This window comes from Nicotiana tomentosiformis, chromosome 6 (genome assembly GCF_000390325.3).
Source record: "Nicotiana tomentosiformis chromosome 6, ASM39032v3, whole genome shotgun sequence".
Lineage (NCBI taxonomy): Eukaryota > Viridiplantae > Streptophyta > Magnoliopsida > Solanales > Solanaceae > Nicotiana > Nicotiana tomentosiformis.
Genome location: NC_090817.1, coordinates 66,247,874 through 66,259,487, shown reverse-complemented (window position 1 = coordinate 66,259,487; position 11,614 = coordinate 66,247,874). Strand labels below are relative to the sequence as shown.

The 11,614-nt window shown below is 43.6% G+C and overlaps 4 protein-coding genes across 4 annotated transcripts; all 4 read left to right on the top strand.

Moving 5' to 3' along the window:
• Positions 1-476: 476 nt before the first annotated feature.
• Positions 477-1,703, top strand: LOC104107746 (uncharacterized). Its single transcript, XM_009616625.1, has 2 exons — positions 477-1,230; positions 1,357-1,703. Exons 1-2 carry the CDS (start codon positions 477-479, stop codon positions 1,701-1,703), a joined length of 1,101 nt encoding a protein of 366 aa, XP_009614920.1.
• A 5,478-nt stretch (positions 1,704-7,181) lies between these two features.
• On the top strand, positions 7,182-7,574 carry LOC138894130 (uncharacterized). Its single transcript, XM_070178810.1, has one exon. It carries the CDS (start codon positions 7,182-7,184, stop codon positions 7,572-7,574), a length of 393 nt encoding a protein of 130 aa, XP_070034911.1.
• Positions 7,575-7,608: 34 nt separating this feature from the next.
• On the top strand, positions 7,609-8,309 carry LOC138894129 (uncharacterized). The gene is made up of 2 exons (XM_070178809.1): positions 7,609-7,644; positions 7,782-8,309. Exons 1-2 carry the CDS (start codon positions 7,609-7,611, stop codon positions 8,307-8,309), a joined length of 564 nt encoding a protein of 187 aa, XP_070034910.1.
• Positions 8,310-8,675: 366 nt separating this feature from the next.
• LOC138894128 (uncharacterized) lies at positions 8,676-9,354 on the top strand. Its single transcript, XM_070178808.1, has 2 exons — positions 8,676-8,921; positions 9,154-9,354. The coding sequence occupies exons 1-2, from the start codon at positions 8,676-8,678 to the stop codon at positions 9,352-9,354; spliced, it is 447 nt and encodes a 148-aa protein (XP_070034909.1).
• Positions 9,355-11,614: the final 2,260 nt, after the last annotated feature.

Here is an 11,614-nt window from a genome sequence, read left to right as displayed (position 1 = left end):
TATTTGCTCTTTACAATTATCTGCTCTCTATGCTCACTTTGCTATATTGTTGCTACACCCTTGCTTGTTACTGCTTTATATACACAGTCATCACATCTCTTCCAATCAAGTTTTGGCCGTACACTATCACACACAATGGCACATGAGGGTTGTATTTTATACCCCTCCGAACCTTCTTTTCAAAACTCTCTAGTTTCAGAGAATAGTTTTGTCGGGTCAACTGACATAACTTCCCGAAGTTCACAGTCTAATTCAAAAATAGGAAACATTCTACTCTAGTAAAATAGGTCATACTGCATAAACCTTAGGTGAGTTGGTCCCAGGTACCAACACACAATTAGAACAACCACCCTGATGTCAACGGGTCATGCACCCAATGATATAATTTCTGTGGAAAGACGGACAAACATGGCAAGACACTTATGGATCCGAAGCAAACACTTCCCAAATATATTTTCTTCTACCCACCTCTAAAAATGGAAATCAACCAGAACATCCCTAAAATTAGCATGGTAAAGGGAGCACCACATAAGATGAAACAGTGGTGGAAGAATATTCGTCGGGAACACAGAGATGAAGTTCGGACGCACCTAGGGGAATTAACTACATTGATGAACATCCGAACAGACAAAGTGCTCACTCGCCTGTTGATAGAATTTTGGGATCCAACTAAAGTGGTATTCAAATTTGCCGACTTTGAGCTGGTACCGACATTGGAAGAAGTCACAAGTTTTACGGAGCTGCCATTCAACGTAAGAAAGCCAGTGCTGCCAGTCACCATGGCTGGCTATCGGTTCTTCGATGCTCTAGGTCTTACCAACAGCAGAAGTCTCAGAAGTATCGAGGATGGATGGGTAAGCCTCGACCAAATGTTTGATAGGTTTGGGCACCGTGAAAGCTACGAGTGGTATTCAGGGGAGTTTCAATTTGACCAAGTGACATGGAAAAGCCTCAGGCCTAACACTTTCGCAATGGAACTGTTAGGACTATTGGTCTTCCCACAGCGAAGGGGCCGTATCAACATCAACTTGTTACCAGTGGTACTGAAAACCTTCCACGGCAATCTTCAAGCTACTTTAGTGCCGATGGTGTTAGCCGAAATGCTGAGAGCCTTATCCGCCTATGCACGGGGATACGATAATTTCAAAGGATACAACTTGTTGCTGCAGATTTGGGCTACTGAACACTTTTTCCAATGGGAGGCTACTATCGACCACTTCGTAGGTGTCAGTAATATGATTCGCAACTACAATGAAAGAATAAGACACAGGATTTCCCCACATGGCCAAGAAGAATAGAGGGAAACACTGAACAATCTGACAGGAGAATGGATCAACTGGAAACTCTCTTGGTTAGGTGGAAGAGCAATCTTGAGGACTTCCCAAAGGTACTTCATTGAGTTGATCGGATTAGAAGGCATTCAGCCGTACTCACCACTGCAGGTCCTCAGACAATTTGGTATGATCCAAGATGTGCCGTTGTGGACAAGGACGACGTTGTACGAGGATGACTATAATGGCCAGATCCCAATTCCTAGGATAAGGAAACTGCAAGAAGAGTGGAATGACCTGGTAACAATGCATATGGGTCAAAATTCCTGGTGCACCCCTGAGTACTACGTCTGGATTAATGAAGAAGAAGAACTGGCCCGCCCGAGCAGAGAGGGTATAGCTTGGTTAGAGGATGCGGTGGTTTCTTTGTAGATTTACCATGAGATACAACCACACTATATTGTGACCACATCAATGCATCATTAGGTGGTCCCAAGATCCATTGACCATATGTTGCCACCAGCTGAAGAGGATGATCGGGTGGTAGAATGCATCCAGATAGAGTCAAGCACAGAACCATAAGAAGATCCAGAGGAGGAGTCTGAATTCAATGATGATGATGAAGAGTTTGAGGAAGACCCGGAGGAGGATCTGGAAGAGTATCCAGAAGAAGAGAAGGGCCCAGAAGGTGACTCAGGGGATGGTTATTAGAATTGGTTGATTTCCCTTCCTTTTCCCTACTTTGTACCTTTACCCCTAGTTCTCTCTTTTACTTTCCAAAAGGGCAACTATCTAAGCCCATGCAACTTCGTGATGTAATCCTTGTTCCCGCTTGTATCAGTCCATATTATCAATGAAAGCAAATCGCTTCGGTTCTAAATGTGTCAAGTCTAAATGTTTGTCAAGCATCCGCAAATTAGGCCTACCTCTGGCAATGAGAGGTCCCCGCGAATTCTAGGAAAACGCTAGCTGTAATGCACGAATTATCTGCTTTATGTGATTTCTTGCCCGCATAAATGAAGAAACTAACTCTTACTCTTTTTCTTTCTTCTTATTTTTTCTTTTGCTTTATTAATACCCCTTAAGAAGAAAAGAAAGTTGGTTTGCGTTGACTAAAAATGGCGGAGCCACCATACAATCTAAGGTCTAAGGGAAAGATGTCAGCTACAAAAGCCCCAACTGAATATGCTCTGGTCATAGCCGATAGCCCGGGGAGATCGGGGGAAAAGGACAACACTAGGAATGATGAGCACGTGGCCAGGATGGCCCAAGAAACGGAATCCTTAAGCGAAGAGGTGCAACATATCAGAGAATTGGCGCACCTGGTTATACCTCTGGTATCACCTTCTAACCCTCCAAATGCTCCTGTTCACACCCCCTACGTACCACAATATCCTCAGACAACACAAAACCCACCTATTACCACTAATACAACTACCCCTTCTCGTGACGGAGTCACTTTCACCACCAACCAGCACACACCCATGGCACATGCCCCTACTCATGAGCGGTATATTCCACCTGTATATGTCATTGCCGAACCTACCTTTACAGCACCCATCACGGTCAGGGTTCCACATGAGATCGATCAATACACTGAGATGGAGAGAGAGGCCAGGCGTAAGGAGGAAGAGTAGGTATCTGAGCAGTTGCAGATGTTAAGAAGGCAAATGAAGAGACTCCAAGTTGCCCGAGGAAGTGAAAGCCTAGATTATGAGGACCTGTGCATTCACCCAGATGTGGATATGCCAATAGGTTACAAACCCCCAAAGTTCGATACTTTTGATGGGACACGGGACCCTCACGCACATTAAGGGCTTATTACGACAAGTTGGTTGGAGTAGGGAGAAATGAGAAACTGAGGATGAAATTGTTTATAAGGAGTCTGATGGGAGAAACACTCACCCGGTATACCCGACAGAACCCGCGAAATTGGAGAACTTGGCAAGATAAGGTGGAGGACTTTATGAACCATTTTCGATTCAATACAGAAAATACTCCTGATCAGTTTGTGCTGGTGAACCTACCGAAAATATGATCTAGTTGTTTCAAGAATATGCACGACGTTGGAGGACGAAAGCTGCCAGGACGCAACCACCACCGGACGACAGTGAACTAAACCAAATACTTCATCCGAGCCCAGAAGGGAATAAACTTTGAAAAGATGATGGGAATGATGGGTCAAAAGTTCCCTGAGCTGGTTAAGATGGGAAATTTTCTAGAGGAGGTCATAAAATGTGGAAAGGCGCAATCTATGGCAGCACTGCAAGCAGTCAACAAGGCCATCCAGTCAGGATCGATCGGTAGCGGGAAGAAAAAGAAAGAGAAGTTCTGAGCAATAGTCCCCTACTATCAAACTAACCCATTTCCTGGAAGCACCTCGTACTCCCCAAATTACCACTCACCACCACCTACCTATGCTTCAATCTATAATACCCAACCATACTACCACCCTCAACCATAATACAACCCTCCTTGAGTCAACAACAACCAAAACCTACAACGGCTATATGCTCATGTCCAAACCACTACTCACCAAAACCGACCAGTGTATGCACCACGTACTCGTCCCAACTTTGAAGAGAGGGGTCCTAGAACCTATACCCCAATTGCTGAGCCTCTGGCCCAATTGTTTGAAAGGTTGAGAAGAGCAGGATTGATACACCCAATTGAGGGAAGGTTCTTGAACATCCCTCCAAATATTTTAATGCCACTAAGAGATGCATGTATCATTCCAATGTGCCAGGGCATGATACTGAAGACTGTTTCAAGTTGAAAAATGAAATTGAAACCCTGATAAAGAGCGGAGTTGTCCAGTGCACTCCAGCACCACCTAATATAAATCACAACCCATTGCCAAATCATCGAAACCAGGGAGCCAACTTGATCACATTGGATGAAGAATATGACCTGAAGGGAACAATTGTCACTATAGGAAATGCAGAAGCCGCAATGATCCCTCCTTGGAAGGATCCCATCATTACAATATAACTAAAGCCTACAGTGACAGTTCAAACTTATCCATAGCAACCCGCCGATGCTACTTAGGGTGAAGAAGATCGGGAATACAAAACCATCCATGGACCTATCAGCAAAAGGGAAAAGCCAAAATGATAGACTCTATCGTAGCCCATGGTATGACTAGGTCTGGGAGATGCTACGCCCCTGAAAAGGTCAATCAAGGCAATCAAGGGAGAGAGCAAATTCCAAGGAGAAACATAACAGACCCGGAAGCCGCGGAGTTTTGGAAAAGGGTGTCGAGTAAAGAGTATTATATGGAAGAAGAGTTAAAGAAAACTCCATCGCATATATCCATCATGGATCTATTGATGAGTTTGGATAGCCATAAGGATGCTTTGTTGAAAGTGCTAAGCGGGGTAAGTGTATCAAGTAACATCACCAGCCAGGCATTAGCCGTGACAATTGGAAAAATGGTAGAGGAAAACATGATCACTTTTAGATGAGATGAATTTCCTGTCGAGGGCGCAAGTCACAACAAGGCTCTTCACATCACTGTCAAATATGGGGACAAAGTGGTATCTCGAGTGCTGGTCAACATGGGATCAGGAGTAAACATTTGCCCGCTCTCCACCCTGCGGGAGTTGGTAATTCATTTGAGGGAAGTCAAAGAAAGCCACGTAAGGGTTTTTGAGGGAAGTCAAAGAAAAATCGCAACGTTAGCTCCGAGAAAAATGTTGTTGTGCCAGAGCATGTTTCATGTCCGGGACAGAGTTCAACGCCCGAAGATGATATCATTGACGGGATGGGAAAGCTAATCGTGAATATGATTGAAGAATGTTGTGAGGGAACAGACATCAAGACAACGACTATCAGGGATGCCGAACCAGGGGAAGAGCTGCAGAATTGGACAGCCAGTCCATCTTTAGTTCCCCGGAAGTCTTGGTAGTATGGAACTGTAAAAGTATTCTTTTGAAAGAACATGGTTAATTGAGGCATGTATCGTGTTTGTACCTTTTTGTCATTTGCCTCTTGTGAACGCTTAAGACCTTCCCCTTTTTGATGAAATAAAAAGAATCGTTTTCTTATGTATCGCAACTCTATTTTACTGCTTTATTTATACCTAGATTTTCTTTTTAGTAATCAAACTGATACAAAACCGCGTTCCGCGATTATGACATGTAACAAAACCGCTGAGCGCCACGATCCGGATTCCGAGGAATATGATGAAAGTATGATGCTAGACAATCTCCCGCATGAGATCGAGTAGTTGGAGAGTTAGAAGAATCCCAACCTCAAAGAAACAGAAGTAGTCAATCTTGGAAGTGAAGAAGACGTGAAAGAAACTAGAATCAGCATTCACCTAGAAGGCAAGCAGAAGGAAACAATGATTGAGCTCCTCCGACAGTACGTCAATGTCTTCGCGTGGTCCTATGATGACATGCTAGGATTAAGCACCAATATTGTCTCGCATCGACTACCCACTAACCCCACCAGACCGCCTGTCAATCAGAAGCCCAGGAAATTCAAACCTGATTTAGGTCTGAGGATAAAAGAAGGCAAACATCGTCCCAGTGTCCAAAAAAGACGAAAAGATCAGAATATGTGTGGATTATCGGGATCTCAACAAAGCTAGCCCAAAGGATGATTTTCCCTTACCAAATATCCACATCCTCATTTACAACTATGTGAAGCATGAACTGCAGTTGTTTGTGGATTGTTTTGCTGGATACCACCAAATCCTAATGCACGATGAAGACGCAGAGAAGACAGCTTTCACCACTCCTTGGGGAGTCTACTATTATAGGTTCGTGCCGTTCGGTCTCAAGAATGCCGGCTCCACCTACATGAGGGCCATGATGACCCTTTTATCACGACATGATTCATAAGGAGATCGAAGTGTATATGGATGATGTCATCATAAAATCTAGGATTTCAGGGCATTTGGACGACTTGAGGAAATTTTTTGAATGCTTACGAAGGTATGATTTGAAACTGAATCCAGTAAAATGCGTGTTCCGAGTCCCGGCTGGAAAACTATTAGGTTTTATTGTAAGCAGGAAAGGGATAGAACTGGATCCGTCGAAAATCAAGGCCATCCAGGAATTACCACCACCAAAGAGCAAGAAAAATGTCATGAGTTTCTTGGGAAGATTGAATTACATCAGTCACTTCATAGCCCAGTCCACAGTAATCTGTGAACCCATCTTCAAACTGTTAAAGAAGGATGCTGCCACAAAATGGATGGAGGAATTCCAGAAAGCTTTCGATAGAATCGAAGAGTATCTTTCAAACCCACCAGTGCTAGTTGCCCCTGAACCAGGGAAACCATTGTTGCTCTATTTGTCAGTCTTGGACAATGCCTTTTGCTGTGTCTTGGGGCAACACGACGAAACTGGGAGAAAGGAGCAGGCCATCTACTACTTAAGCAAGAAGTTCACACCATGCGAACCCAAGTATACTTTGATAGAACGCATTTTTTGTGCTCTGGCCTGGATTGCTCAGAAGCTAAGGCATTACATGTCAGCATACACCACGCATATGATATCTTGGCTCGATCCGCTCAAGTATATTTTTCAGAAGCCAATGCCTACTGGGAAGCTAGCTAAGTGACAAATTCTCCTCAGCAAATTTGACATTGTGTACATAACTTAGAAGGCTATCAAAGGACAAGATTTAGCTAACCACCTCGCCGAGAATCCGGTGGATGGGGATTACAAACCACTTACCACATATTTTCCCGATGAAGAGGTACTATTTACCGGAGAAGATATTGCAGAATCGTACCCTGGATGGAGGATATTTTTCGATTGAGCAACAAATTTCAAAGGAGTCGGAATTGGGGAAGTGCTAATTTTGGAATCTAGACAACACTATTCAGCGTCGGCAAAGATACAATTCCCGTGTACCAATAATATGGCTGAATACGAGCTATGCATCCTCGAAATCAGAATGGCGATCGACATGAACATCAAAGAACTTTTGGTCAAAGGAGATTCTGATTTCCTGATCCACCAAGTCCAACGAGAATGGTCAACCAAGAATGTCAAGATACTGCCGTACCTGCACTGCATGAAGGAGCTGTGCAAGAAGTTCACAAATATTGAGTTCAAGCACGTCCCCAAAATTCAGAACGAGTTGGCTGACACCCTTGCGACCTTATCATCTATGATTCAGCATCCAGACGAGAACTGCATCGACCCCGTCGAGATAGAAATCAAGGATAAACATGCCTATTGCTTCCATGTAAATGAAGAACCAGATGGTAAACCTTGGTATCACTATATCAAGAAGTTTGTCGCGACCCAGGAGTTCCCAGAAAATGCTACTAATGGTCAAAAATGAGCTCACATGAGGCTGGCAAACCACTTTTTCCTCAATGGGGAAGTCTTGTATAAGAGGACCCCATTCTCAGGTTTGCTAAGATATATAGACGCCGCCGAAGCAACCAAACTGTTGGTAGAAATACATGCGGGGATGTGCGGATCCCACATGAACGGGTTCATGTGGCAAATTCTACTCAGCGAATTTGACATTGTGTACATAACTTAGAAGGCTATCAAAGGACAAGCTTTAGCTAACCATCTCGTCAAGAATCCGGTGGATGGGGATTACGATCCACTTACCACGTATTTTCCCGATGAAGAGGTACTATTTACCAGAAAAGATATTACAGAATCGTACCCTGGATGGAGAATGTTTTTCGACGGAGCAGTAAATTTCAAAGGAGTCAAAATTGGGGCAGTCCTAATTTTGGAATCTAGACAACACTATCCAGTGTCGGCGAAGATAAGATTCCCGTCTACCAATAATATGGCTGAATACGAGGCATGCATCCTCAGAATCAGAATGGTGACCGACATGAACATCAAAGAACTTTTGGTCCAAGGAGATTCCGATTTGCTGATCCACCAAGTCAAAGGAGAATGGTCAACCAAGAATGTCAAGATACTACCGTACCTGCACTGCGTGAAGGAGCTGTGCAAGAAGTTCACAAAGATTGAGTTCAAGCACGTCCCTAGAATTCAGAACGAGTTCGTCGACGCCCTTGCGAACTTATCATCTATGATTCAACATTAAGAAAAGAACTACATCGACCCCGTCAAGATAGAAATCAAGGATCAACATGCCTATTACTTCCATATGAATGAAGAACCAGATGGTAAATCTTGGTATCACGACATCAAGAAGTTCCTCATGACCCAGGAGTACCCAGAAAATGCTACTAATGGTCAAAAGTGACCTCACAGGAGACTGGCAAACCACTTTTTCCTCAACGGGGAAGTCTTGTATAGGAGGACCCCATACTCAGGTTTGCTAAGATGTATAGATGCCGCCGAAGCAACAAGAATGTTGGAAGAAATACATGTGGGGATGTGCCGACCCCACATAAACGGGTTCACATTAGCCAAGAAGATTTTGAGAACTAAATACTTTTGGATGATCATGGAAAGCAACAACATCCTCTATGTGCAGAAGTGTTACCAATGTCAGATTCACGGAGATTTCATCTGGGTTCCACCAAATGAGTTAAATGTAATAGGTTCACCCTGGCCTTTCGCTGCCTGGGGCATGGACGTGATAGGACCTATAGAGCCTACAGCGTCAAACGGATATCGTTTCATTTTGGTAGCCATCGACTATTTCACTAAATGGGTCAAGGCATCTACTTACAAGGTCGTCACAAAGAAGGTGGGATACTAGAGTCTATCATCACTGACAATGCCTCCAACCTCAATAGAGACCTCATAAGGGAAATCTGCGAGAAGTTCAGAATCGTCCATCGCAATTCCATAGCTTATAGTCCACAATGAATGGGGCAGTCGAGGCAGCCAATAAGAATATCACGAGGATTCTGCGAAAGATAGTGGACAATTACAGACAATGGAATGAGAAGCTACCTTTCGTTTTATTGGGTTACCAGACTACCATGAGAACATCCACTGGGGCAACGTTGTACATGTTGGTATACGGCACTGAATCAGTAATACCCGCAGAAGTCAAAATTCCATCCTTAAGAGTCATCCAAGAAGTAAAATTGGATGACGCAAAGTGGATACGGGTCAGGCAAGAAAAACTCATGCTCATTGATGAGAAAAGAATGGATGAATTATGTCATGGATAGCTATACTAGAATAGGATGGCTAGTGCATTTAACAAAAGAGTGAAGCCTCGCCAATTCGCACCGGGGGAGTTGGTTGTGAAGAAAATTTTTCCCCATCAAGAGGAAGTTAAAGAGAAGTTTGCACCAAACAGGAAAGGTCCTTACGTGGTCCACAGAGAACTATTTGGCGGAGCTCTAATATTAGCATAAATGGATAGAAGAGTCAGCACGAAGCCGATTAACTCGAACGCAATCAAGAGATATTACTTCTGAGGACAAATAGAGTTAGATTCTTATGTAACAGAACTACGTTCAACCTGACTTCCCACGGAGGGATACGTAGACAACCCACATAAGGTTCGGTTTCTCTCCCCCTTTATTTTGTAATAGAAATACCAAATATCATTTTTGTATGTTCTTCAGGAACTACGCCAACTTGATTTCCTCAGAAAGGAATACGTAGGAAATCTTCATCGGATTCAGTTGTTTTTTGTAATTGAACTACGTCCTGGCCTGATTCCATTTGGATACGTAGGCTGTCTGAGTCAGACTCCCCCGTTTTCATCTTTTAATCTCATCATCTTGCATCTGTTATAATCGAACTATGTCCTGACTTGATTCCTGTTTGGATACGTAGGCTGCCTGAGTTAGGCTCGGTCGTTTCATCGCATTATATCATTACCCCACGAACTATGTTCAGACCTCATTCCGCTTTGGATACGTAGGCCATCTGAAAGGGTTCGGTCATAACCTTAGGAAACCTCTGTAATGCATCGGTCTTAATTAGGACACAATCACAACGACTAGTAGCCGCGTTGTCAGAAATACCATGGAAGATCGACATCAAACCGGACGAGATTCTCAGAGAAATGTGTTCACGTGCAGAGAACCCTAAGCAATATGTCATAATCCAGAATGACGGCATTTTCCTTAAAAGAAACAAATATGATCAGAATATTTTCAAATATATATATATAAAGTAACTTGTTCCATCTACCGAACTCCGTGGCGCAATCATGTCAAAGGTTGGGGAAAATCAACACTAGGGTCGACGCAAACCAACCTCCCCCCCTACTAAGAAGTTTTCTTTCAGTGAAGGCTCAACAGGGAGTAAAGAATCACTGGGACCACACTGGGGCAAATGACTGACCCGCCATTTACCTAATATTATCTCTCCTCCCTGTTACTTAAAATTTTTGACCACGGCTAAAGCTAACTCTTGAATTCTTTGCAAGTGCCTCGGAATCAGACAGCTGATGCGGAAATTTGTAAATAGCAAACCGTCTACTCACCTAATCAGAGCACCCTGTACAAATCGCACGCCGGCTTCACCAATTAAAGTGTTGTATAAAGAAAACTGTCAACTCGATCAATCGGAGCGCCTTGTACAAATCGAACATCGGCTTCACCAACTGGAGCCTTGTATATAGTAAACTGCAAACTACGCCAACAAAAAGCAATCTGCAGCACTGCTCCATAAATCACGAATGTCGGAATAGACAATCGCGAACCTTGTCACCAACGTTCTACCAATCGATGGCCGCAACTAGCTTCGCAGTCAGGAGTATCTCTTGGGCATGCTTATATTTTATTTCGGTGTTACCTTGAATATTTTAACGTTTTGTTCGTTCAGTTTTAGGCATGATTTCGATCTCTCTCGAGAAGAAAATACTCTACATTTTTCAGTGCAAAGCTCTCCCAACAAGTAGAGATGCACTCTGCAAATCAAGCTCTCCCAATAAGCGAAGACATTTCTCAGTGCAAAGCTCTCTCAGCAAGTAGAGACGCACTTCACCAATCAAGCTCTCCCAACAAGCGGAGACAATTTTCAAATGCTCTGACAGCTGCGAAACGATACCTAGCCCGGCTAACAAATCGAGTAAGGATCAAGTATCCCATCATCCCAATCCCAAATAATGGCTCGCCGGTAGCCAGGCATCATCATTCCTGCATCATTTACATGGTATCTTAATATATTCTGCTATATTGGTATGCGTGTATTTCATTTTGTTTTGTAGAAACAAACACCGCAGCGTGGAACTACTTCTTAGCAGCAAACCGAACTACAACGCTCTGGGGACAGCCAACCCAGTAGCGGGCTCAAGATCCCCACTCAAGATGACCAGTAAGTTCAAAATTTTGAGTCATTCAAATCAGGTGGCAAAATTCAGGCTATCATAAGTGACCAATCTTCCGTCTCCTAGTATCATCAAAATATGATACTGGGGCAATTCCAGCGAGTGCCGCTTCCCCAAAGTCCCTACTCCATAACTACATGAGG